Here is a 26610-nt window from a genome sequence, read left to right as displayed (position 1 = left end):
ACGCGATTCTACATAATCGAATATCATCCCCCACAAAATATCGATACCGTATTTCCTTCCTTTCCCTTTCTTTTCTTTTTCGAAAGGTTTGGACTTCTCTCTGCTCACGCAAAGACACTCTGCCGATGACATTCAACACACGACTTGCCTTTGCGTTTTTGGTTCAGTCAGTTTATCCCCCCTCTTGATTCGCTCCCCCCGGCTGAGTCATTTCGTCAATTGCTTTCGATTGACTGACCGATGGATGAATCGATCGATCGACCTTATGCATATGTACAGATATTATACATATCTACGTTTTATAAGCGCAGCTTCTTCTTCTTTCTGCCCCCTCCATCCATCGATTGTTTTCTCTTTCTCTCGTATTTTTGTTCTTCCATGCAGCCGCCGCTCGAGCGAGGCGAGTCGAAATCGGCGAAATCGAGGTGGGAAATCGAAACCGAAAACGTTTTCGCGCGCGATTCCCGCACGGGGGGGAGAATCCGAAAAAGCCGAAGAAACGACGGGACGGGAAAAATGGCGGCGTCGCGACGCGACGTGACGCGACGCAGGCGTACGCTGCGTCGTCAACGTCGTCGTCGTCGTACGAGCGATTTTTCCGATTGACCGGGACCCCCCGAGGAGATTGGATCGGATCAGATCGAAGAGGCCGGGGGGAGAATCGCGCTCGGTGGAATCGTGCCTGGAAGTCGACGGATGTCCCGCGACCGCAGGCCTCGGTCGCAGGACATCTTCCTTCGGCACGTCTTCCGCGAGACGCGAGTCTCCCCGGCCTCGTGCTCGGGGCCCCAGTCCCCCCTTTTCCTTCCCCTTTCTTCTCGTAACGTTCCCGACCTTTTTCCCTCGGCGCGATGTAAACCTCCTCCGAGGAGAATTCAGATCGGAGGTATCTCGCGCTCTCTCGAAGGACTATCGTCGCGCCTAATCGATATCGCCGGTCGCGCAAAAATTAGTTTCGCTTCGCCGAAAGAAAATATCCGTCGGGCGATCTTTGTCAAATTTATTTGGACGGAGACACCGGAAGCGCGCGTGTGTCAGAACCGGACCGACGCGGCAGAATACATCTTCGCGCGCGAGAGGGAAGGGGGTCGAAGGGGGCGGGAGGAGGGGGTGGATTAAAAATTAATCGGGAATAACGTACGGTACAAAAACAGAAGCGCGGAGATGGGCGAGCGCGACGGCGGGCTGCATTTATTATGACTGAGTTCTGTTTGTTGATTTAGCTGTGCGACCAGCATCGACAGCTCTCGAAAAGGCAAGCGAAAATCTCACATGGGTGGGGAAAATATATACATATATACAATGAATATCCATGCACGCTCGCTGTACCTGTATGAACCGTATATACATATATATTTATATATATATACATACGTGATTATGGCCTCTATATACCCATCCTACATATTATATATTATATATATATATATACCGTATCTTGCTGCTGCTTCTTTAAACGTAAGCTTTAGATTAAAGAGAAACAGACAGCACACAACAAACAGCCACACCACAACACTACAACGAAATCCAGTCGTATGTATGTGACTAACCATTACAAGCAATTCCGAAAAAAAAAACAAGGATAGTACCAATATACCAGACAAGTGACACACGTACGGAGGCATTTTATTGAGAAGACGCTCGAGTCGCTGCTGTTGGACTGATAGAGAGGGTTGAGAAAAAAAGTAAAGTAAAAAAAGAAGGGTGGAAACGGGGGAGAAAGGAAAGGCCGACGGATGGAAGGAAAAGAGGGGGAAAAGCGAACGCTCTGTTTCGAGAATTGAACAGGGAACCGTATTCCAAATTGAATCGGCAACGTTCAAGTAGTTCCTTAGCCCTTTAACTGATGTCCCTTACATCGATCGATTATCGTGCGACTCAGAGCTGGAAATTAGTTGCAACTTTTAATTTTCGCGATAGACGCCAACTGCTTCCTATTGCCGCAGGGCTTCGAGGATGTACCACGAATGCAGTCGGATCTTATCGTCCTGAATATCACCAAGATCTTTGTCGAATTCCCCTTTCCTTCTTACATAATTTTTATGCCATTTATAATTTCAATAAAACGAATCTTGGTGATACTTGGCGATATGCGATCCCACCGTAGGGTAGAGCGGGGTCAAAAGTAACGCGGGGCGAAAGTAACAACTCAAATATCTATAGTTAATACTATAGTTAATATCTATAGTTTATACTCAATACCCAAGGCCGAGGCGTTCTGAGACACGTTATAGCTTGTTCAGCTTCATCCGTTAACCAACAGACGCATGCGCATCTATGCCTATAACTATAGATATTTGAGTTGTTACTTTCGCCCCGCGTTACTTTTGACCCCGCTCTACCCTACTCGTGGCACATTTATCGCGTTTGAGACTAAACACACATTCAGCGGTTTCTCAACTACGAAAATTGCTCCAAAAGTCGTAACTAATTCTCAACTCTGTATTGTATTTTATAGGCGTTTGTCGACAAATTTGTCCTGTTTCAAACTTCGATTTTTTTGTCAGAGTAATTAGAGTAAAATTACGATTACACCTGCAAGCGTGATACGAGAAAAGAAAAGTGCAAGACAAATTGTTGATTAATCTCATTAGACGCGTTCGCAGCTCTCCGTCACGAAGAGGCGCAATAAGGGACGCGTCTAATCCAGGTTGAAATTGATCGCAATTGCCAAAGAGCGATGAAGGGATCCAGTTAAAGGGTTAATCCGCGCCCGCGAGAGATCCAGCTTTCGCGATTTTTGCGGGTAACCTCGTCGCTACCGAGCAGCCACACTCTAAATTCGAAACCAAATATGCGAATCGGAAAGAGAGACCACGGAGAAAAAGTGGAAGAGAGAGAGAGAGAGAGAGAGAATGGAAGAGAGTGTATGTGAGCGAGAGCGAGCGAGCGAGAGGGAGAGGGGAGAGAGAGGGGGGAGATTACACGCAGCAAATCACTGGGCGATCGGATTGATCCAACTTGACGTGGACACGATCGCTCGCGACAGGGGCGTGAAATGTCCGCCTGTCATTGGCAGGGTTGTTTCTTGGTCACTTTGCACTGCTCGTCGCTACCCTCGATTAACGCTTTCGACGGAATTTCTCCCGTCCGAAAATTAAGTCCGCGGGAAGCGTTCGGTTAGGTGTTTTTTTTTTGTTCACGGGGCGAAGTGTAAAGCGCGCGCGCACCCACGCGCTTATATCGGAACGACCCTGCGAATGACACCGGAAGTGGGTGGTATTGGCTATCGACGATACCTCACCGAGATTAAATATGCATCGTCCCTTCTCGGACGATCTATATTTACTCGCCCGACCGAATTATTAATAATTATGTAGCTTCTACTTAGCGCCGCAAGTTCGTAAAGGTATGCTGGGCATACCTTTGAAGAAGTCCTCTTAAAGTAATTTAAACGTAATTATCCTTCGAATATTGAAAACATCTAAATGTTTTGCATTATGCATTTTGAAATAAAAGACTCTAGAGTTTCTATTTTTCATTAAAACTTGCGTTGAGTACTTTGAAATAAAAGACAATAAGTTTTTATTTTTTTCATTAAAATGTGCACGAAATCATTTATCATTAATTAATGTCAAGATAAAATCCTGGCGAAATAAAAACTAAATTATTTGCAAATACTCTAATCGGAATTTTGAAAAAGACATTAAGACAGATCACGGACAATGCCACCCACGTAAAAGAGTTCACGCGAGAGGAATAAAAATTTTCTTTCGTGCATCTTTCCGTAGAAGGACGAAGCGCTCTTCCATTCTGCAAAAAGCGATATATCCCCTGGCCTCGAAAGGGAACAATCCCTGATCACGAAAATTGCGGGCATGTTTATCGGCAACGGCAAATAATTAAGTTAATGACGACCCGTTGAATGATGTAACGCAGCAAATGGCGTATTGAATAATTACCATGACCTATGAGAAAACCGAATTGATCCTAACGCACTCGCCGCGCTCGCTGTTAATTGGTTTCCGCGTTTTCATTAATTTTTAACGCCTCATAACCATAATTGCTGTTTACCGAGTTTATCATTTCTACACAACGTGGAAATTCCGACACGCGCGCGACATACCCTCCGTATTTGTCATTCTCCTTCATTTCCAAAGATCAAAGATTCATACATACATACATATATATAAATTTTTATATATGTATGTATATTATACATATATAAATAAATATAGAATACAATAGAGAATAGAAGTAGAGATGCAAGACTGACGTGTGAATATGCAAACAGATACTATATTAGTACCTGTCTGTATATTCATATGTCATTAACTTCATTTATTGCATAAATTAAATTGCATAAATGCGCGACATATTTCAACATGTTAACAGCAAGAATGGCAGAATATTTTTTGTTAATATTGACGAAAGAATAAGCACGTGACATTTTTTTTGCCTCGGCATGACCTTTTCTCTCTCGTCACCGACGACTTGCCAAATGAATTTTCCTATAACGCGAGGTGATTAACGTTTTCTGCCAGCATGGAAGACTCGTCAGTCCGCTGACGATGATGATGTATGATTGTCGATGTATTTCAAACAAAACCGCTCGAGATCGCGGCAAAAAAACGACATGACGATTCGGTATATCGGTTTACCGATAAATAGCGTGCTGATTTCCGGTTTCATTAACAATGATATTAATCAGGATCCGTTTGTTTCGGCCGGCCAGCATTTTCCCCGACAAGCGCGCCGAATTAGCCACGCCAATGAAACGTGACTCTAATAACACAACACGCTGATGACACAAAATGACGGTCGTGTCTCTTCATCTTTTCTCTTTTTTTTTCCTTTTTTGGGTGGGTGGTGTGCGCGACAAACGTGAGGGGGTTTATCACTCGTAACCGCGATTCACAAAACGGGAATATTAATAAAACGATCACATGTGTCGCGCGCGTTAGGACAAGAATAATGGAAATTGTTTGCCGCTGAAAATATTGCGAGTTTACATTGTTAGTTTTCATCCCGCGAGCTTTATTCAGGAATTATTCAGACCGCGACAGTGTTTGAGGATTCCTTTTTCCATTCAGAAGATTGACTTGTCGAACGAAATGTGTAATAATCCCCTCCCCGGGTCACGAATGACAATGAATGAGCTCTTTCGCTATCACGATTCAGAGAGACGTGCACGAGTCGAAACGTTTCTTTAGCCCCGATAGTCACGATCACGTTCTGCGAAGGTTACGATCGATCCCGTCATCCATATGCTCGTTCGATCGAGGAGTAAGCACAAAGCCACGCTGGGACACACACACGTCCACGCACACGCACACAAACACACACGCACACACACACACACACACACACACACACACACACACACACACACACACACACACACACACACACATACAAGTACATCAGGAGACACGCATACACACGCACGCACGCAAAATTGTACATTTTCAAAAAATAATCTCATTAATCTGTCGCTGTTTGTACGACAGAAACTGAAACTTCAAATTCGGCTGAAATTATTTGCGAAGAAACGAACCAAATTTCATGCTCGTTTAGCGAATGTTTAATTCGCCCACAGAACACTTGTGCCCGTGGTTGAAATACATCGGCAAAAAAAAGAGGGAATCCCCGAAACACCCTTGCGATCGCAGGCACCCCTCGCGATCGGCGGAGCTGTGAGAGTATTAAAGATTATGTAACTCTCCGTTCCGAGAGAAATTGATATCACGGTGATGTTTACGAGCGGAACGGAGCGAAAGCTGCGAGAATCACGAGAGGTGCGCGTTTAACGCAATTGAGAGTTGCATCGCCCGAGGAAGAGAGAGGGAGAGCGCCTTTTTTTAGTAAAGAAGGAATAAAGAGAGATTGAAAGCAACAAGAGGGAGGGGAGGGGGGGACGATACGGCCGGTCAGTCGGTTTTCTTTTTCGGAGGAAGAGAGAGATGAATTTCTCAATAAAACGCCACCGGGCTGTATATTTCAGTCAATATATATATATATATATATATATCTCTATCTATATAAATATATATTATATTATATATATATCTATTAGTAGTACATATACTGCATGGCTAACATATACATATTACGTAATCCACGAGAGTGACTCTAACGAAGGTTTTCCCCTCCGTTCTGCGTCTTCGGGTCTGTCCTCCGCCGCGATGCGCGCGACGAGAGGGGGTGACGAAGGTATACATCGCGGCGGGTCGCCGGTCGATTCACCCGAAAAGAACGCACGTTTCGCGAAGGGAGCAGGGTAGTCGGGATAATTCAAAACAACTGAAAGGGGGGAGGCGCGCGCGTGCCACGAGGGTGTCCCTGAACGAAAATAACTTCGCCACAAGCGCGCAATACAAGGGCGTTGTGCGCCGTCATCGTCGTCGCCGCCGCCGCCGCGAGAGTGCAACACACACACACACACACACACACACACACACACACACACACACACACACACACACACACACACACACACACACACACACACACACACACACACACACACACACACACACACACACACACACACACACACACACACACACACACACAGGCACAAAGGCGCGGGTACACACAACGTACACGTACACACATGCACACGCGCGCGCGGTAAGACCGGCACGAGCGTGCGAAGGTGTTCTGACGTGAGGCAATTTATTTATTTCCGAGCCCGGGAAATATTGCTCAAACGCGAAATATGACAATCCCGCGATATCTCCAGCTGTCAAGCGCGTCTTTTTTTCTCTCCCTCTCTCTCCGTTTCACCAAAACGCGATGCGTTCTCTTGTGTGCGTTAATGCGATTGTCGGTAGGTATCATGACGCGTTCGAGTTTTAATCGCTCGGCTCAAAATTGGCAAGAAAATCTGAATAAAAAGAAAAAAAAACGAAACAAAGACCGAAGCGTTTGATTCACTTCGCGTTATTACGTCGAAAATAACGGGTTAAAGGTTGATCTACTTTGTAGATCTTCCCACGTAAATTGCACCTCGCGTCAGACCTTTTCGCGCGCGCGCAACACCCTATCGCGCCCTTTTGGAGAACGGGACCCGCGGGGACACCCGGTGGTCGCCGCGCGACCACGATCCTTTCGTGGCGAATTCGACGACGGCGATTCGAAAGTTTGTTACGTTGCTGCGGCATGGAAACGAGGACGGGAAACGAGGCGCGCGTTGACGGAGCGTCCCGGCGCCCTCGTTTCCGGTGCCCTTCTCTGTCTCTCGCGTCTTTGTCCTTAGAACACGACACGAAGACGTACCACTCGGGGAAAAGTGATCTTTAGACGAACTGCCGCCGCGCCAAGCGTCGACTAGTTTCACTTGCGCCCTGCGCGCGCCTGACGACCTTAATGTTGGAGAATACGGGCCGTCGCGACAGAAGCACTTATATGTACATATATCGTGACACGCTGAAATTCTCCGAAACCGTCCGCGGTGTAAGCGTGACATTTCATGTCGCGCGTAATTCAATCTCCGCAATTTGCCGACGTCCGCTTATGAGAGTGACGGGACCGGACGATGTTTCCCGCCGAGAAAATTTCAGTCCTTAAACTCGCGGACGGACTAAAGCCGGGATTAAAGCCGGGATGATCGCAGTGTGGTCGACAGGCGGGCGAAAAGGCGCGTTTGTCGACGCGTGGCCCTGGGAATGCGATGTCTCGATAGACGCGAGCATCTTGCTGCGTGCAGAACACCCCTCTCCGCCAGACAATCCTCCCACGACTAGAGTTGTCGTTGAGAGTTACCAAACCCTTTACTTAGCTGTTAAATGGATTGACAAATAGACTCACCCGCCAGGTAGTACTTGCCCGCCCCCCCCCCGCCCCCTTTGCTCAGCCCTAAAAACCAACCGCCCCGTAATTTGTTAGTCAAAACCAACCCCCCCACTCCCCGCTCTTCAACAAGACAAAGCATGAATGTCGAGAGGAAGTCGAGCACAGATACAAGTACAGTCCCACCAGCTGGATACACTCGGCGCGTATATCATACAGCAAGTGAACAGCGAAATGTATAAAAATGTGTGTGTGTAAAAGTAGTAAGTTCGTCTTTCCGAACCGCCCTTAATTCATATCTCCGACAAACGGAGGCTCTCCATATATCGCGAGACCAGCGAGCGAGCTTTGTTAAGACCGGTAATATCTCTTGTTGAATTCAGGGCGGTTTGCCGAAATTAGCTGCCCACCGCCAATCGTGCAGTCTCTCTCTTTTAAGGTCAGCCGGACGGTTACACGAAATATGCATAATGTTTAATTATATTTAGGTACAATACGACGTGTTGTACACGCAAACACACGTAAGTATTAACGACGTTAGTTACGTATTCTCGACGTTTCACGATTTACATACCGGGTTACGTACGGGTCACGCGTCTGTTTGCGCGCGTTCTGATATTTGACGCTTGAATTAGTGATCGACTTACGCGTTAATCTGTAATTAACGTAGTCGTTAATGCGCTCGACGGAATAATTATCGATTTAAGCCGGGGAATAAACCCGCGGCGAGTGATTTGACTGATTTATAACTTTTCATGATATCCGGGCGTGTGTGTGCTGTATCATATACGCGTCGATCGAGTTTCTCTCTCACGAACTATACATATACCGAGTGAAGTACAACAGCAAACACCAAACATCTGCGAGTGCCGAAAAATTGGCCATCGATTTACCAATACCGCGAAATGTAAAAACGTAAAATCAATCGACTGTCGGTTCAAACTCGTCGCTATTTCCCTTAAACAGGCAGCGTGTCCGTGTGTGCATGTTGCGTGTGTGCGAGATGGAAGATGTATGACTTTATCTTATTTTCAGATCGGCCTTGTAACAATCGTAGAACTGTCCGCTCCATTCCTCAAGTGGAATAGCTATATATGTATTTGCTGAAAATTACGAAAAATCGTGCGCATTCGTATTTTCATTATTTTAAATTAATGTCCGCCGGTAATCTCCGTTCCGCCAGGAATAAAACGTCATCTCCGAAATCGCGTCGATTCCGCCCTTTCGAGGAACGAGAGATATCGAGGGTGAACCGCGCGGAGGGAAGGGGAGCGACGGAGGGCGGCAGAGCGGAAGGGGAGAAACACGAAATGGGACACCGCGAATATCGCCGGTCGGCGCGGCGCGGTGGGCGCGCCGGGCAATAAGCAATAAAATCGAATCGCCGCCATAAATCTCGACGAAGCGAGAAAATCCGAAGGAAGCCGGCCGCGTCCGCGGACCCCGCTGCCGAATGCGGAGCCTATTCGAACGAGGCGGCGGCGGGACACTCGCGCGCGGAATCATTAGATTCCTGACGAGTGATTCTCACTTATTGCTATAGCGCAAGTCGAATTTAACGCTTGGACCGCCATTATCAAAAATACTGTCGAAATATCAGTCTTGTCCCGAAATTGTCAGACGTGATGAGAGAATTTCAAAATTAATTATAAAAAAGGTAACGGCTAAAAGAGCGTTTCAAGTCTAAAAAAGAAAGTCGCGCTGGCGATCTATGGATAAATATTTTAAAATTCTTCATAATGGCAATCTCGAAAAAGTCAAATAAGCATTCATAACGAGCTGTCGCGAATGTTGTACTTTTGACGTCTCGCACTGAAAATATCAGTTTTCTATTTGTCTTTTTGCTCATCACGGATTCAAATCTCGAGCTCTTAATTTAGCTTGATATATCGGGACACACACGATCGCCATTCTTTTCAGTTCAGTTTTTCACCAAGATAGTCTCCCCGAGACGCTGTGTATAAGCGAGGAACGAGAGGGTGAAGGGTGATCGCGTGCGTGTATTATTTTATTATATACATATATCAAGGGGCTATTGGGGCCACGTGGCGCCAGCGGACGGGGAACCTCGCTCCGGGAACGAGATCGCAATCATTCTTGAGTTATTCCAAACAGCGGCTCGAGTTCTCCGTCCTCGAGTATGTGGGTGAACGTGCCCACCGTCCGCCGCCCCTCTCTCGTCTCGCCGCCCCCTCGAGTGACAAACTCGATTTTGATTGGAAAACGAAGCAATCCGCGGGAGTTGGCTAGCCCCGGCTACCTACATCACCCCCGGTATATTAGCCCTCGAGGGCTGACGTCTTCTCGAGTCAAGTCGAGCCACTCCGGCGAACCTCTCCGATAGCGAAAATTTACCTTCAATAATTATTTCGACAAACCGCTCGCTTTTTAGACGCTATCTTTTTAAGAATAATATTACGAGATTCATAAAGACGTGAGAATTTATAATACATGGAATAATCTCTACCGCCCCGCGAAGTTTTAGCCCTTTCGATTGCAAATTCGTGATTGGAACTACGTTTAAAATTAATGGAACGGGAAAGGGGGACGCTTCTTCGAGGCGCATCTTCCGGTGAGGTGCATTTTGCAACCTTTTGACCCACGTGGAGCTTGTCGCGGCGTACTCTGTTCATGCAAGCGCCGTCTCTCCGGCGCGAGGCACACAAAGCAACAGGAGCATCCCCGGCCGTCACTTCCGCTTTTGTTACGTCCGTATGCAGCGCGCGCGCGTGCATGTGTGTGCAAACACACGTACACACATAGACGGAGATCGCGGTGCATCGTCGTCGACTTTGAACCACGTTCGATTAAGCCCCACCGATGCGCGCGCGCGCGCGCGCGTGCACGTATCCATCAGATTTTTCACGCGGTCTGATTGGCCGCTGTTGCACGGGGCCGTTCGTCAAAGCGACCGTGTCGTTGACAAACTCGCCCGATATATGTATGCCGACCACCCCAGCGCCGTGGTACATCCTCGATTTTATTGTTTCCCTAATTCCCTAGCTCGGGGTATTTTTAAACTCGTCTTTCCATCCCGGCGTCGATTCCAAATAAACACATTAAAATCTAACGATCCGTCCTTAACTTCAAGTTTTTTTTTCTCCTCTTTAAACTCGACATCGATTTTATTAAAATAAATTCGAGAGAAGAGAGATCGTCATTTTACTCGGTATCTTTTGCAAATTTAACTGTGAATTGAAATAATGTTTAGTGAATTCGTATTGAATTTTGTAGTCTTCTCGGTTGAATTTTTCTGCCTGACGGATTCCTTGGAGGTGTCCGCGAAAGTGTCGCTTTTCGCCGCCCACGGCCTCGTAAAGCGCAAAGTGCAAATACACGCCGTCTGAATTATTTTCCGAGGAGTTTCCGCGTCGGGCACGACGTTAATCCTTTATCGCGATGCATCACGCGGCAACGCGAATCGGGATATAGTTTGACGTGTCGCTTGTTTGACGCGGCCCCAAATTTTCGCGAGACGTCGTCGTGTCGGGAGAGTCGTCGGTGTCGGAATATTTCCGCGGCGAATAAACTTTTCAACAACGGCAAGATGTCCTATGCGTTGTGTGGAACGAAGTTACGGCGACAAAACTTATGATTACGCTCTCTCGCATGCGACTAATAAACGCGGATCGGATTTCGCGAAAAGTTTGAAGAATATCGGCGACGACGCATATTAAACTGTAATCGGTAATAAGGCAAGAAATGGAATTAAACGGGATTATATTATTCTTGGAATTAATTATTACGTTACTTAAGTGTCAATTTAAAGCATCGTTTAATCGTTGAGATACGTCTTTTCTTGTGATTTTTCCTGAAAATTTAAGAATGGAAGAACCGCGACACGCAGACCGGTTTTTATTTTCATATCTCGTAATCGATTCTCAATAATATGCAATAATTTGGCAGAATCGACAACACGAGCAATCATTTCCTCTCTCTTTCTCTCTCTCTCTCTCTCTCTCTCTCTCTCTCTCTCTCTCTCTCTCTCTCTCTCTCTCTCTCTCTCTCTCTCTCTCTCTCTCTCTCTCTCTCTCTCTCTCTCTCTCTCTCTCTCTCTCTCCGTCTCTTTTATTCTAATTTGTTGGCAATTTCCGACCGTATTCACAATTCGTGTTTCTCCAAAACATGATCTTCGATTAAAGTGCTAAAGTGAAATTACGCGCGATACAACGACAGATATGAATATTGTATGACTGATGAAATAATTTGATCGCATTTATTAGACACGCCAGTAATTTGCCAACAATTGGCCACTTCATTCTTAACTGCAAATTTATGTAAAAAATACAATTAATGAATTGTACAAATATTTGCAGAGAACAACTTTTCCTTTAAATTAATTTTTTAATTTCAATATTCACTACAATAAAATAAAGAAAGATAATTATAGCATTGATTATTCCGTATAAATAAATGTTTTAGAAATGATTGAAAGAATTATATTTTACTCTTATATTAAAAGTAATTTCAATATAAATTAAAAATTTAGAAATAATTTTAAAATGAAGAAGAAAAATTCACGTCCTGTTTTCCTGGATTCCGCAGCTCCAGTTTTCAAATTTTCACAACAGATTTGTAATCGTCAGATAAATAAATCGTCTCGATTGTCGGAAAAGGCGCACAAAGTGTAGCTCTTACAAGTCGATCACCGATGTGACTTATGATCTCTTCTATTTCTCTCCTCTTTCTCTCTATCTCTTTCTCTTTGTTTTCCGCTCCCAAAGCTCCGGGCAATAATGAACGCGTCAATTTTCTATCTCGTCCCATCCGCTCGACCCCCCGCCCCCCCCTTCCTCTTGCCCCTCCCGCGACGAAGCTGTCCCTATTTTCTCGTGTAATTTTTTTCTTCCAACTCCTTTCACCCGTTATCGGCCGGCTTGCTAATGGCACGCGATTGCCTTTCGCGTTTATCCGGGAAACGGCGTATTCTCGCGTCCGACCGACGGACAGGGGGCGGGGGGGGGGCCTGCGGACTGCGCCCATATCCGCGACCTTTGCCCTCCGCGATCGTGTCGGCGACACGCGCGAGCCCATCCTGACGTTTCATTTCTCGCGACGCGGATCGACATTCGGCTCCCTTCCCCTCCCCTCCCCCGTCCGCGAACGTTCGTTCGGCCAACGGCACGTTGCGAAATTAGCCCTTCACGGGAATGGCAGCAAAGGAAGGAAATTTTTTTCCGCGTTTCTCTTATTTTCTCCACGATCTCTCTATTTTCCATTAATTTCCGCGTAGCTTCCGGCATCCGAGAGCACTTAAACTTTGCTGTCGCTCTCTCTGACGAAATACCGCGTTGTTTTTCTTTTAAATAAATATCAGGATGATTTATTTATCTGAATTGGAAAAGAGGAAAAAGAGAATACGCGCGCAGTTGTTACCGCGTTTACTGACACTTGTCTGAATTCCATCTATATTTTGTTTATTATGTTCCTGAAATATACATTGTTATTCTTTAATTTGTGTCGATTGCGCTACGCCCCCTCCTCACTCCTCCACGAAAGAACGTTACCGACGCCCTGAGCGCCCTGAGCTCACGTCCGGGTGGCAGATATCGAGATCGGATATCGAGTTATCGAACGTGGTGCGCGTAATTGCACCTGTCGTCCATAAGGATTGTTTCGTCGGGAGAAATCTGTCGCGGATACCGCAGAGTTACCGTCTATTCGCAGTTAATTTGCGGCAGCGCCCTTCGGCTAGCGAGACCGAAAGAAAACGGGTCGCAGTAACCTAACCTGAAACGCGCGCGCATATGTACGAGTCGTCTCGAACGGGGCTGCTTCCTTCCGCGAAGGGGGTTAAATCTTTCCGAATCATCTCGAAAGGTTTTAAAAATTCAATAAAGGCTCGGACGAGCAAATGGATCTTAAATATAACATCCCTCCAATTCGACATATCCCATCGATATCCCATCGCGGGGGGGAAAAGGAAAATGGACGCGAGATAGAGCGGCGAAATCAGTCTCGCTCTGTCTCTCGTACTTTCGTTCTTTTTTTTCGAATTTACATAATTGAAAAGGAGGAGGAGGGAGGAGAGGGGTAGAACGCGATGCGCAACGCGAAAAGTCGCGAGACGATCATTTCCAATTTCGAACTAATTTTACGGTCAAATTGAAAACGACGCAGTCGTTGTTATTATTATAACCGAGAACACCGCCTATCGATCGGCAAGGGCCATTAAACTCGAAACGACAAAATATAGTTATTTCATAGATGAATGGAGGACTATTACGTTTGAATGGCTATTAACAATTTGGTGCGGCTTGGTGATCAATTATTATGTATTCATGACTGTGTGTGCGAACGCGCGCATGTACGTACGTGTGTGTTTGTATATGTGTGTATGCGTTCGAGGCAAGGGCACGTATGCCGCAATTTCGGACCGGCGGCACTTTTTTTCCCTCCCCCCGTCTTTAATGCGAAGTCGACAATTCTACCGCCGTATATCGGTATACTTACAAAATTAATAGAATCGTGTCAGTTCTCTCTTAATTTAATTGTAACGCATGCCGCTCGAGGCGGGAAGAATTGAGAATGCGCGCGAGAAGCGTGAATAAAATTGATTGTCGCCGCTATCGGACTATATTTGTATGCATCGTTAAGGAACCAACCGGTTGAATAACCCAGATCTGCTTAATTCTGACGCTGATATATGGCGGATACACCGCGCGCGCGATGACGCGGACCGACGAGATTTTTCGTCTCTCGCGCGCGCGTGTGAATACATATATGTTATACCGCGCCGCGGTCGTTGACGGATGAAAATTTGATTCGCGACCGACTAATCAAGTCACTTACTCGGCATACACCGACGTCATTCAGATCACATTAAAACGTCATGATGATACATGTATATACATATATATAGATATACCTCTCTCTCGCCCAGCAACAATGAAACAACATTTACTATTCCGTTCTCATACAGAAAGACAAACACGAAATTCGCTCCACGGACTCTCTTCCCTCCCCTCCCCCGCCCCCCTTTTCCACTTTCCCGCGGCCGCTCCGGATCCTCCGGTATTCTCTCGCGGAATCGAATTTCCGATGGACGCGTGTTTCCCCGAGTCCTCGAATTCACGGATCCCAGGAGCGCCGCGGACACAATCCTCGAGAATCGCAAATCCGCGGATCGCGCGGACGAATCCGGGACTTCCCGCCGGTGAGGCTGTCGGAGGGGTCGCGGATTCTCGCGCCAGCGGAGCGTCACAATGCATTCCGCCTCCCCCCTCCCCCCCATCCATCCCTTCTATACGAAAGAGAGAATGCGCATCTTTACGATACACTTGCATCCGCCCCCTGCCCTTTTCGTAACCCCCCTTAGTGATATGTATGATTTATTATCAGTCAGTAGCTCTAAGTTTGGAATTCGTGTATGCAACTCAGTTCCTTCCTATAATGACTTGTGTACATGCTACGTTACCTATTACCCTTATTAATGTATATCTGTCTTGGAAGCGAAAACGAAGCGAGAGAAAAGATAAAAACGACCTGTAAAAAAAAAGAAAAAAAAAGACGAAAGAGAGAAAGGTCGTGCGACATTCAGCCACGTTCCCACTGACTAACATCGGTCTTTTTTTCTGTTTTCAGCTGCACAGATTCCACAACGCGGAAGTAAGTACGATTAAATTACGTTTGAAAAACCGCAACTGCTCTCCTCCATCCTTCCGTCTCCCACCCTACGTCTCTTCCCGTCCGACCCGATCTTTTCCTCCCTCGCACTTCTTTTCGCCTCCATAATTGCGATTATCGTCGCTTAGACCGTTTAGGGGCACAGAAGCGAGGAAGAACTATGCGGAAAATGTCACGGCACGCCAGTGTCGGGGGCCCTTTCTGTTTCGTGAATGGAAACGAAAGTGCGAATTGAAGGACTTGGTTAAGCGGTCGGCGCGACGCGAGTCCCTCCCTCCTGTATCAGAACTTGTTCCCGAATCGCTTCGAACTGTCTCGATAATAGCGCTTAATTGGTTCCGATTAACGTGAATCTTCGGAGATCTTACAGTCGCAAGTACAATCTCTTGAGAAACGTGTATGATTATAAAAAAAAATATTATCATTTTTGGAGAATTTTTTATCTCTCGGATTCTAGGATCTTCACAGTCGAAAACAGAATATTCGATCCTAGAATCTATTAATAATAATTTCTGGACGAAACTCTCTCTCTTGAATTCTTTGTGAAATTTTCATTTCTCGGAATATTGCTGAATATCGCGATTTTGGAATCTTCGAATTTGAAGCCCATGTCCGGCAACGAAGAGTCTAATTAAAAAAAGAAAAATTACTTTGCATACCAATCTCTCGTTACCATTGAAAAGGACCGAAATTAGACGCTATTATCGAAGTTTCGCCTCGCGATTATCATCTTCCCTACAGACCCAGTCAGGAACTTCCAAATATACGTACGTTTCGATTCCCAATCGCATGTCGCATTACGTGAAACGGGAACGCACCTGTGCACCGCACTGTTCACTGTCTCTTCCTCTATATCTCTCTTTTTTTCTCCGTGTCCCTCTGCGTCTCTACCTCTCTCTCACGAATTTCTCTAATTTCAGCATGCAAGAGGAAAGACGAGATGGCGAACCAGGCAGAACACCAACAGCCCGCCCCCAAGAAACCGCGGCTGGTTTTCACAGACCTTCAGCGCCGTACTCTACAGGCTATTTTTAAAGTGAGTACCACGCGCGCGCGCATAGAGACACACAAACACACATACACACGTACATACACGTACACACAACACGTAACTTCTTACCCCTTGTGATCGATAGTAATTGCCCTCTTCTTTCCCGTCCCCTCGGCGATATGCACAGGCAATTGAATATTGAGAGAGCGCTACCGCCCGCGGACTGATCCGCCGCTTGTTAGCGGCGGACTAACTTTCGCGGTCGAGAGCGCATACGTACGCGAGTTCGAAGTTGCACTCATCGCACTCGCGAGGACACCTGTGCCCTCTTCCTCCTTCGATCGATAGACGTTTTTCTTAAAACGGTAGGCTCTACACGGGGACTCCCCCTCCATCCCGCGCCAAGTAAACCCTCACACAGGAAACAGATGGTACACGCAATCGCGGAGTTATGTAAGAGCCCACGACGAGGTTTCTAAATATCGAATCGCGATAACAGTTTCGAGAGGAGAAATCAGCCCTTTTCCAAATAACGCCTATTTACTAGTGGAAATCGCGAGGAGAAATCACCGTCGGCGCGTTTACCCGATTCCTTTCCCGCGGGGATGCTGTTGGCACCTCCGAGGGTAAATGGGGAAATAAATTTTCGCGAGCGCTTTGCGCGCGCGCGCGCACACGGCCTATTATTCCTAATTTGGACGAGAAAGAACGGGGGAAATCGCGTCGATCGGAGGTTTTCCGCGGCGGAAAAACACGCCGCCGCGCGCCGTGCCGTGCAGATATACCTGAAATTCAGTTGCGCGCGTCAACCGACCGCGCGCGCTCTCTCTCCGTCTATCGATCGGTCTTGAATAATTTCGCGGCCGGTTCTTTACTTATGCGCTTCGTATTTCAGCCCGCTGATTACAACGTCGTGCTGCTGCTACTGGCGGTCGCCGTCGCCGTTTCAAGAATGGCCATTGATATTATCCGTTTCCTCATTAGCGTCACGGGCGGAAAAAAAGTAGCGCTATCGAAAACGCGCGTTTCCCCCGATCGTCATCGCGACGACACGACGGCAAGAAGAGTTCCTCAAATACCATTCGGACAATTTTTGATTGATCCGCCATTTGTTTTAGACTAACCACGAAGAAATTTATATTTTAATATCATTTATTTTACAGACTTATTATAGTAATAATAGTAATAAAAATTTATACACGTAAAAACACAAATTAAATTAAATTAATTTTTATATTAAGAAACTGCACATTAAACTGATTTGAACATTTTTGTATTAGTAAGCTGATATTAAACTGATTTGAACGTTTTTAAAAAGCGCACACTGAAAAAAAAAATTTAGATCCAAGAAAATATTTATTTAGATAGCCAATGACTTATTTACTTAATATAATCACATATTTATTTAGAATTAGATATCTTTACTTAAATTAAGTAAAAATATCTAATTCTAGATAAATATGTGATTATATTAAGTAAATAAGTCATTGGTACTATCTAAATAGATATTTTCTTGGATCTAAATATTTTTTTTTTCAGTGCACCAGCCTGAAAATGATGGCAACAGAGTTCCTCAAGTTTGAATATCGTTTGGATAATTTTTTATTGACTCGCTATTTGTTTTAGTTTAGACTAATCACGAAGAAATTTTTATTTTACTAGTATTTATTTTACAGACTTACTTGTAATAATAATAATAGTATTTATACAATAGTATAATATTTAGATACATATTGAATTAAATTCATTTTTGTATTAAAAAACTGATATTAAACTGATTTGAACGTCTTTGAAAAGCGTTCCAGCCTAAAAATGGCAGACGATATTCAAAGTCTTATCAGAGGAACTCTGGTAACAGCAAACTTGGGTTCATTCATGGTCCAAAAGACAGGTTATGGAACCGGCGAAGAATAAAAAAAAATGATATCGTTAATACAGTAGAGTTAACCAGACGTACGCACGCTAATAGGAATCGAACTCGCGAAATCGCGAACGCGTGACCCACGTTGCATCGTTACAGCGGCTATTGCAAACTACGATTACAATTACAGGCAGATGCGCATCGTGGAACAATGAAACGTGATAACTCGTTTCCGATGACGATAAGTTATCGCATAAATAGCGGCGCGAGGGGGGAGGGGGGGGGACGCATACACGAAATTGCCTTTTCTGCGAAATCAACTTTTCTGCTTTGTCGCAAAAACGATTGCTTTTAGATCGAATAGAAATTTTTTTTTCGCGATTGGTGGCGGAGAGGAGGGAGGGTGGGAACGGGGGAATGCGAGTATTACTCTTAATGATCAATTTTTTTTTCCGGGCGATACTCGAGTAAGGACGTGACGCACGCACGTGTGTTTGTCGTTCGCATCAAATTTGATAAATCTCGACGAGAGTCGCTCGATCGGCCAGATTATTGGAACGATATTTCATAGAACGGAATATATATATAATCCAGAATGCGATTGCAGAATCGCGCACGGGAATCACGCGTCGCCTATTAGCCCGGCATTCTATTTCGTGAAACATTTTCGGTTTAAAAGTCAATCGATTCAAAACCGAAAGAATGATTTAATCGAATTAATTTAATCAGAAGCGCCGATGCTCCGATCGATTTCATTAAGAACCGCTAAATGGCAAAACACTCGACTGAAATAAACGAGTAAATTTGCCATATCAAATATACAGTGGTCCATTGTGCGCGCGCGATGTACGGTGTACGTGGGTATGGGAACAGGATATCTAATTGAAAATTACTTTCCCAACTCGTACAGATCTAGAAATACCGTTGTTAACACGTTGACTGCCATGGTGGTTATCGAGCGCCTAACTTTTCACCAAATGTCCTGATGGTGTCTGGCGGGTTATGGAAATTTAATAAAGCATCTGCAAAAAAATAAATGACATTTAATATAAAATTTTGAATGACACAAATAGATAAAAACGTGAAGTAAAAAACGCGCGATTTAATAACCATATGAGGTTAGTAGTTTTATTTAATCACGTAACACAGTATTTTATCATTATTTATTTTATCATGTGATGATGAAAATTCTACTGTAGCATACACGATAAGCTGGGCAATCGTGTTAAATTAAAAAAGAAAAACAATAAATTAGCGACGTTTAACACCGCGCGGACACGGTGGGTCTTTTAGGCACAGTCAATTTTTCGTATTTTACACTTTTCTCTTGATGTTTCAACATTTAAAAAAAATTGCAACAGTTCCGGCCTATGTGAGTACAGAAATCACTTTTTAAAACCTTGAAGATGATACATGGATTTTTTGTAACACAGAAACGCTTTCAAAAACCCTTTTGGACTTAAAGTCCCAGGGTGTCCGGGTGAGTGCTCCAAAAACACGGTGTCTGCGCAGTGTTAAGAATGCCAGGAAAGGTCTTTTGAGTGGTAGGGGACGGCGGGGGGACATTGATGAGAAACGAATGCGTAACTGTTAACACCAGCCGACACAGCATTGGCCTCGAGAGTGCGAGCTTACTGTTGGGAACTATGCCAAACATTTGAGGGGAGTCACGCTCGGCGCGACAGTCTCGCGTTTAAGCAACGATCGAGGATATCCCTCACTCGAAACGCCCGCGAGAGTGATGGGATCCATGGTCACAGCCGCCGCGAAAGTTCCGCGTCGGAATAACGAGGCAGAAACGGATGGGAAATTTCGATTCCTCGGCGAAAGGGGAATCCGGGAGCCGCCTTAATGAACTTCCAGCCAGTTTTATCTGTATCGCGATCGCGCCTCGCGTGTGATCGCGGGACACGAAAGGCACGAAGAAATAAAAACAAAGTCCGCGCCTCGGGTTTCTTTCTCTCTGTCTCGCTCTTTCGCTCTTTTTGGATGAACGCCAAATAGTTCGCGAATTGACCTTAGCCCACTTCGCGCATTCCGCGCCGCGCAATCTTTCCCCCAATTGTTCCTCCCCGCGCGATTATCGGATTATCACGCGGGAATTTCTTGATCTGCCCGGCATTCCATTCTGGCTGACATTAGCGAGTGCCTTGAGCCTTGAGGATCAGGGCCTGGAGTATTCGATAAGAAAAACGCGGCGTTATTGTAATATATATCGCAAGTTGGATGAAAGCTATAAACGTTGACGTAACCGAAATGATTCTATACTGCTTTACATATATAGAGATAAAATTAATACTCGCAAATGATGCTCGCAAAATGGAGAACTGATATCGAAGGATAGATTTCTCTCGCGTAAAATGCATTGCGTTTCGAGAATATAATGGCGATCGCCGGGGCGATCGTACTCACGAAAGCAATTTCCTTTAATAAGGAAATAAAAAAAAAAGAACGAGTTGAACGCGCGTTGCCCGGGAAATATGTCGGAGAAATAAAATTTCTCCCCTTCGAAAAGAGAAAACGCCCGTCCCTTTTTAAGAGGGAGTCGCGTTTAAACGCGGCTGCCTGAGTCTTTACGCAGCGCGTAGGTGCGCGCGTGCACAGCTCCTGCAGGCGATCGCTATTAATTGCTTTAATTGCAGGGATAATTAATACGCGCCCTTTATAATAAAAACACTCCGAGGGCCGCGATTTGCGTATAATGGGCCGCGCGCAGAGATTCCGAATGAGACTTTTATTTGCCCCGGACGTATGAGGCAGACCACCCCTTCCCCCCCCCCTCGATTACTTTCAAAGTAGCTCTTGCACCGCCTTTACGGCGCGACTCGGTCTCTATCCGGATGAGTATTAATTGCTGTAATTGCGGGGATAATTGATATTCCGTTTCATTGGAAACGGCACTGGAACGGTGGGACGCGACGCCTTTTACATTGAAATTTTAACCCGATTTGAAAAAAAAATCCCCGAAGCTCTTTTCAGCACTCTCTTTAAGACGCGCAAAGCAACGCCATTATCCGCTGACGAATTCCAGTCAAATTTCTTATACGCTTCTTTCAACAGCCTGACGAATAGATATTTGTAAAAAGTCCTGAAGGGGGGGGGGGATAACCGGATAGATAACTGCAACGTCGAACATTTTTGCGGCTGAAGAAAATAAATTTATAGGATTAAATATATATAGAACAATAAAATAAAAATGTAGGCTCTCTTGAATAAATCAGATAAGGTTAATAAAATTGGCAATAAAAGCCAGACGCAGTAATTAGAGCGCAATATATTTCAGTATCAAATAGATAAATAAATATATAGAATAGGTGAAAATAATATATTGTACAACGAGTGGGAAAAGTGGTCGATTCTGAATGAGTGTGGAGTTGGTCGCACGAGCGAAGCGAGTGCGACCATCACACTCATTCGGGCTCGACCACTCTTCCCACGAGTTGTACATACTATTTTTCCTAACAAGAGCGTGAAATAGGCCAAAATCTCCATGATTAACAACGCGGGCAAAATGTGCATTGACGCGTAATGAAACGTAACTTCACGACGCAAAATAACGTGAAGTTGCCGCTAACACCCGCGGTCACCATGAGACATCAATAAAATGAAGCCATTTCTTAATGTTTACAATTTCATTTCTCCACTAGTTAAGAAATGGCTCCATTTCTCAACGCTTACGTCATCGATTAAGAAATGGATCGTTTTGCTCACTCAAAACAAGCGCGAAAAGCGGCCTATTTCACGCTCGCGTTAGGAAAAATCTATTTCTCTAACTTTTGTTTCTAATCGACGAGAAATTGCTGCTATTTCTCCCCCTCCTTCTTTCTCTCTCTCTCTGAATAATTTTTGTTTTACGCCTTCTATCGATTATATAACTATAGGAAGAAGTTGAAATTTAATAATAAAATTTTCACAGACACACGCGTGCCTGTTCCAGCTATCCAGCACGAATTCCGGTCAGATAGCCGCGAGTCTCGGGAGGATTAAATAATTCCAAATTCAAGGGTCGCGCTGGCCGAGAGCCCCGCGCGCTTTCGGACCGTGTTAAATATCTCCGAAATTAATTAATAATTTAATTCGCGGTGACGCGGGGAATCGACGCGGCCGGGGTTTCGATTTTCAAACGACGACGACGACGACGATGTCGGCGGCGGCGGTCGGCCGCCGCCACCACTGCCGAGCGCGACAGGCGTACTTTAATTAACTCGGTGGACGTTAATTTCGCTTAACTCGCGCCGGAACACGCCGGACTTCGTTTAAGGCACACAGCCGTCGCTATTGATACGCGCATATCCGCGGCCGCACTTCACAGGGGGCTGGCGTGTGTGCGCGGCGCGCCTGCCTGCCTGCCTGCGGCCGCAAAACACGAAGGCGGTGCCCGTCGCGTCGCGTCGCGTCGCGCCGCGTCGCGTATAGAACGGCGCATCAATTGTTGGAAATGCGGGACACTATCGCGACGAGGCATCGTGATTATTCCTTGACAGCCACTGTGCCGCGCACGGCCCCGTGTATGTTTCAAGCTTCGCGTGAACGTACGTATACGCGTATACATACGTCACGTCATCGCGCCTGCCTGCCTGCCTGGCTGGCTGGCTGGCTGGCTGGCTGGTCGAGGGAGAAAGGCCCTTCGAAAGTGACGGCAAGAAAATCGCGTATCTCTCTTCCTTCAACGCGATTTTAGAAAATCCCGCGTATTTTGTGTTTTACGAAATTTCCTCCGGATAAAGCGCGATTTCCTCCAAATTAATTCGTTCGAATGCGCTTAATCCGCTTCGTTCAAATATACATTTGTTCTTCATTTCCAATTCGTTTATCTATTTTAGTATTATTTTAACGTCTCTTTGAATATCACATGTCTGCAAATTTACGCGACGAAATTATTTTCCGCGAAACGTGACCGGAAGAAATATTCCGAATTATTTACGACATGTTTAACGATAATCCACCACTCGTTCGGGGCCATTGGTGGACGATAAACAGTCCCCTGTGGTAAATGGGCTACCACGTTTTCTTCCCACGCGATGTTTCTTACCCAACGTGGCGCGATCAATAACGTGACTCGAGATAGAGTGAATCGATTGCCGGGAGTAACAATTATTGCCAGCCAATACTTTCGCATGGTACACCGTCGAAATTAGCACAGAGAGGATTTCGCGGGAGGTACATTATACCGCGAATCTGCATCTGAATGTGGATCTTTTCATAGAGACGAGTAGATTAATTCAGCAGCGATTGAACCAATAGAATATCTTACTATACCTTTACCATGTGCAGACGCGTCCTATAAAATATGATAATACATTAAAAGCATTAAATATTAACATAATTATATTAAACTCACATGTTTAATCCATTTTCTAGAAACTTCGTTTCATTTGTAACTTCCATAAATGTATAAATCAAAGAGATATATATGTATATCGTTCCAAAGTCACTGTTTTATTATCTTGTTGTCAGATATATTTCGTCGATGGTCTAAAATTAAATTACACACAATTTTTTACTCATCGATAATTCAGCAAAATGATAATACTAAATGTATAAAGCTTTGATCCCGTCCGATATAATAAGATTCCACAGTGAACCAGCGCATCCTCGATACAAAATATAAAGATGCCAAAAGCAATAATTATCCAGTAATTAAATCCTATGTAAATTGCACGTGCGGGCAGAGTAACCTTTATAAACAAGCGGGATTTACGAAAAGACCAAATAATAACATAGAATGTAATTGAAGCTAAAAATAATTCATATCAAAACAAATAAATCTGAATGCAGAATATATACAGATTTTTCGTTTCCCGCAGGAGACCAAGAGGCCGTCGAAGGAGATGCAGGTGACAATCGCGAGGCAATTGGGCCTGGAACCGACGACGGTCGGGAACTTCTTCATGAACGCCCGACGCCGCTCCATGGACAAGTGGAAGGACGAGGACCCGAAGTCGGTCGCGGTCGAGGAGGAACAGTTGTCGCCCACGATAGGGATCGGCCAGCGCCAACCGAGCGACGTTTTGTGACACACGTCCGACCACGAGGAATACCACGACGAGTCGCCCGACGAGGACCTGTCCTTCTCGTAAGGGCAGCGTACTACCTCGCGGACGTATCCTTGCCGACACGCTTAGGCCTTTCAGACGACCTCTCGACGCGTCACGCGAATTTTAATTCTTACAAGTCACCTCTACGTTCAGAATATCGTTGACAATTTGGCTATCCGAGATATCGCTTATATCGGCTAGCCAAACAAAAAGTTCAAGAATCGTTTTATTTATTCGACACTTAATTCACCAGACGTTTGATAAACAATTAACTTCGAGTAAGGCATTATTTATAGAATTTTAAATCTTCAGACATCTTTCGCAATCACACGAGAGATTGTAGACTATGTAAAATTAAAGATATTAAATTATTATCGTTTTAAATTATTATCGTGTTGAATGCGCGTCAACGAGGATCGTCTTTGAAGATCGAACTGTGTCGAGCAGGGGCGTCCTAGCCGCTGAATGCGAACGATCATTACAACTCCCGCGAAGCGATCCGGATTAGATCCGCCGATCTTGCGTTTCTTTTTCTTTAGGCTAGTGCGTTCCTAAGTATTCACGATCGACAGATCGCGCCACGCTGAAGCTCTTAAATCGATGTTCGAAGTCGAAAAACGAACGAGTCGATTACATACAATGGTTTTCTACTTAATTTTTCACACGAGAGTTACCCGTACGTATATTTATTATTCTCTCACGCGCAATTTGTCTCTCACAGAGTAAACCGGCCGTTCCTCTCACGATGTGCCGTAATTTTAAGGTCGCAACTTGCGTTAACGATAACGACTCGTCTCGCGTGTCTCGACTTCGGGCACCTCGCAAACTTCGTGCCATAGTTTGCCATATTAGCATAAGTTAATCCTGTAACTCGGCGCTGCGCGCCCGATTCTTAGCGTTCTAGTCCACTGTAATAAGTTCCAAGAGGAGCCATTCGCCTGCCCTTCGTCAAACTGATCGGAGGCCGAGGCGGTGGTTCCTCTCCTCTAGTCAAAATTCAGAAGCTCGAATTCTGAATCCGCCCTCCGCGCCGAAAAGCGCGAAGGGAGTCGCTTCGAAAGCGCTCGCGTTCTTTCTTTTTTTTCTTCTTCCTTTCGTGCAGATAAATTATGTTTTATTCACCGCTCCGAAACGGGGGCGTTTAGCGAAGCGACCTCGAGACTCCGGGGGCTCGTTGGCTCTTGTTACCTTACTTTTTTAGTTCTTAAGAGTAGAACGGTCGCTGCTTTAAGAATAGCGAGAGCAAATGTCGAGTAACCGCACGGAATTCCAAGCGCTCTGACAATCGCGGGCGAGTAAATACTTAGAAGAGTCCGTTTTCCACTTTTTCTTAATCCTCGAGACTAGCCCTCCCCCTAGCCGCGCACAGCGCGGTGCCGGAAGTTCGAGGAATCTCCGATGCTCGATCGAGATACGTCACGAGTTAAAGCAGCGATTGACGGAATCCTATACTGCGTGCGTTAACGATTCCGTTTGAGATTAAAGTACATTTTATTTCGTTCACTGGTTCGTGAAGAACTGGCGGTTTCCGAAGCAGCGGTTGACGGAACCCTATACTGCGTGCGTTAACGATTTCGTTTGAGATTAAAGTACATTTTATTTTGTTCACTGATTCGTGAAGAACTGGCGGTTTCCGTTACTACGGAGTGTGCTTAAAATCGCGCGATTTCTCTCGCGGATTTTTTTTACGCACGCGATTTCGTCTTTTCCTCGGTATAGTTTGAATTCTCCGACAGTTGAAATTGTAAAATCTCACTTCCGTAAAGTAGAACGGCGCGCAGCGCGATCGAGAGGAAGAACGCGATTTTTTAACGCACCCCGTACGTATTATTAAAGCGAATCGAATCCCCCTTGAGGAATTAATCGGTTAGCGGTGAGATCCGATGATGATCGCGCAATCAGCGGCGCGCTAAATGCGCGACCGGGCTCGTCGTGTCCCTCGTTGGTCAGACGAAACGTGAACCAATTTTCAAAGTGGCTTCGTGTGAGGGTACACGTGCCAAGTGATATATATATGTATGTATAAACATGTATATCAGAGAGTGGACACTCTTTTGTGCGAACCGATGGCGGGAGGGAGGTTTAGTGGGGAAAGGGAGGAACGGGGAGAGAGAAAGAGAGAGAGAGAGAGCAATTTTTAAAATGGGTGGCTGCACCGCTGTGTACGAGAGACAGAGACAGAGAGAATGAGTGAGAGCCTGTGAGAAAGAAAGAAAAACAGAGCGAGAGAGAGAGAGAGTGAGAACGAAAGAGAGCGAGAGAGAGAGACTTTAGCGAGCCGCACTCGATATCGTACTGCAATTGTGCTGTGCTATTGTACATACTTAAAAAAAAAAGAAGAAAAAGAACAAACACGTACG

General features: G+C 45.4%; 1 protein-coding gene across 4 annotated transcripts in view; it reads left to right on the top strand.

The window, feature by feature from the left end:
* Positions 1 to 26610, top strand: part of LOC139777031 (uncharacterized) — an 84519-nt gene that overhangs the window by 52508 nt on the left and 5401 nt on the right. For 2 of the 4 annotated variants that reach the window (XM_071714180.1, XM_071714179.1), the window contains 3 exons: positions 15319 to 15342; positions 16281 to 16396; positions 24020 to 26610. The exon at positions 24020 to 26610 is cut by the window's right edge and continues 5401 nt beyond it. In XM_071714180.1, coding sequence (XP_071570281.1) covers positions 15319 to 15342; positions 16281 to 16396; positions 24020 to 24229 — 350 coding nt within the window. In that variant the 3' untranslated portion in view covers positions 24230 to 26610. The remainder of the gene's footprint in view (positions 1 to 15318; positions 15343 to 16280; positions 16397 to 24019) is intronic. The other 2 variants (XM_071714183.1, XM_071714181.1) reach the window with 1 other exon arrangement.

This window comes from Temnothorax nylanderi, unplaced genomic scaffold (genome assembly GCF_030848795.1).
Source record: "Temnothorax nylanderi isolate EJ_2023f unplaced genomic scaffold, tnyl_v1.0 TNYL_tig0136_pilon, whole genome shotgun sequence".
Classification (NCBI taxonomy): domain Eukaryota; kingdom Metazoa; phylum Arthropoda; class Insecta; order Hymenoptera; family Formicidae; genus Temnothorax; species Temnothorax nylanderi.
This window is presented reverse-complemented; position numbering and strand designations above follow the sequence as displayed.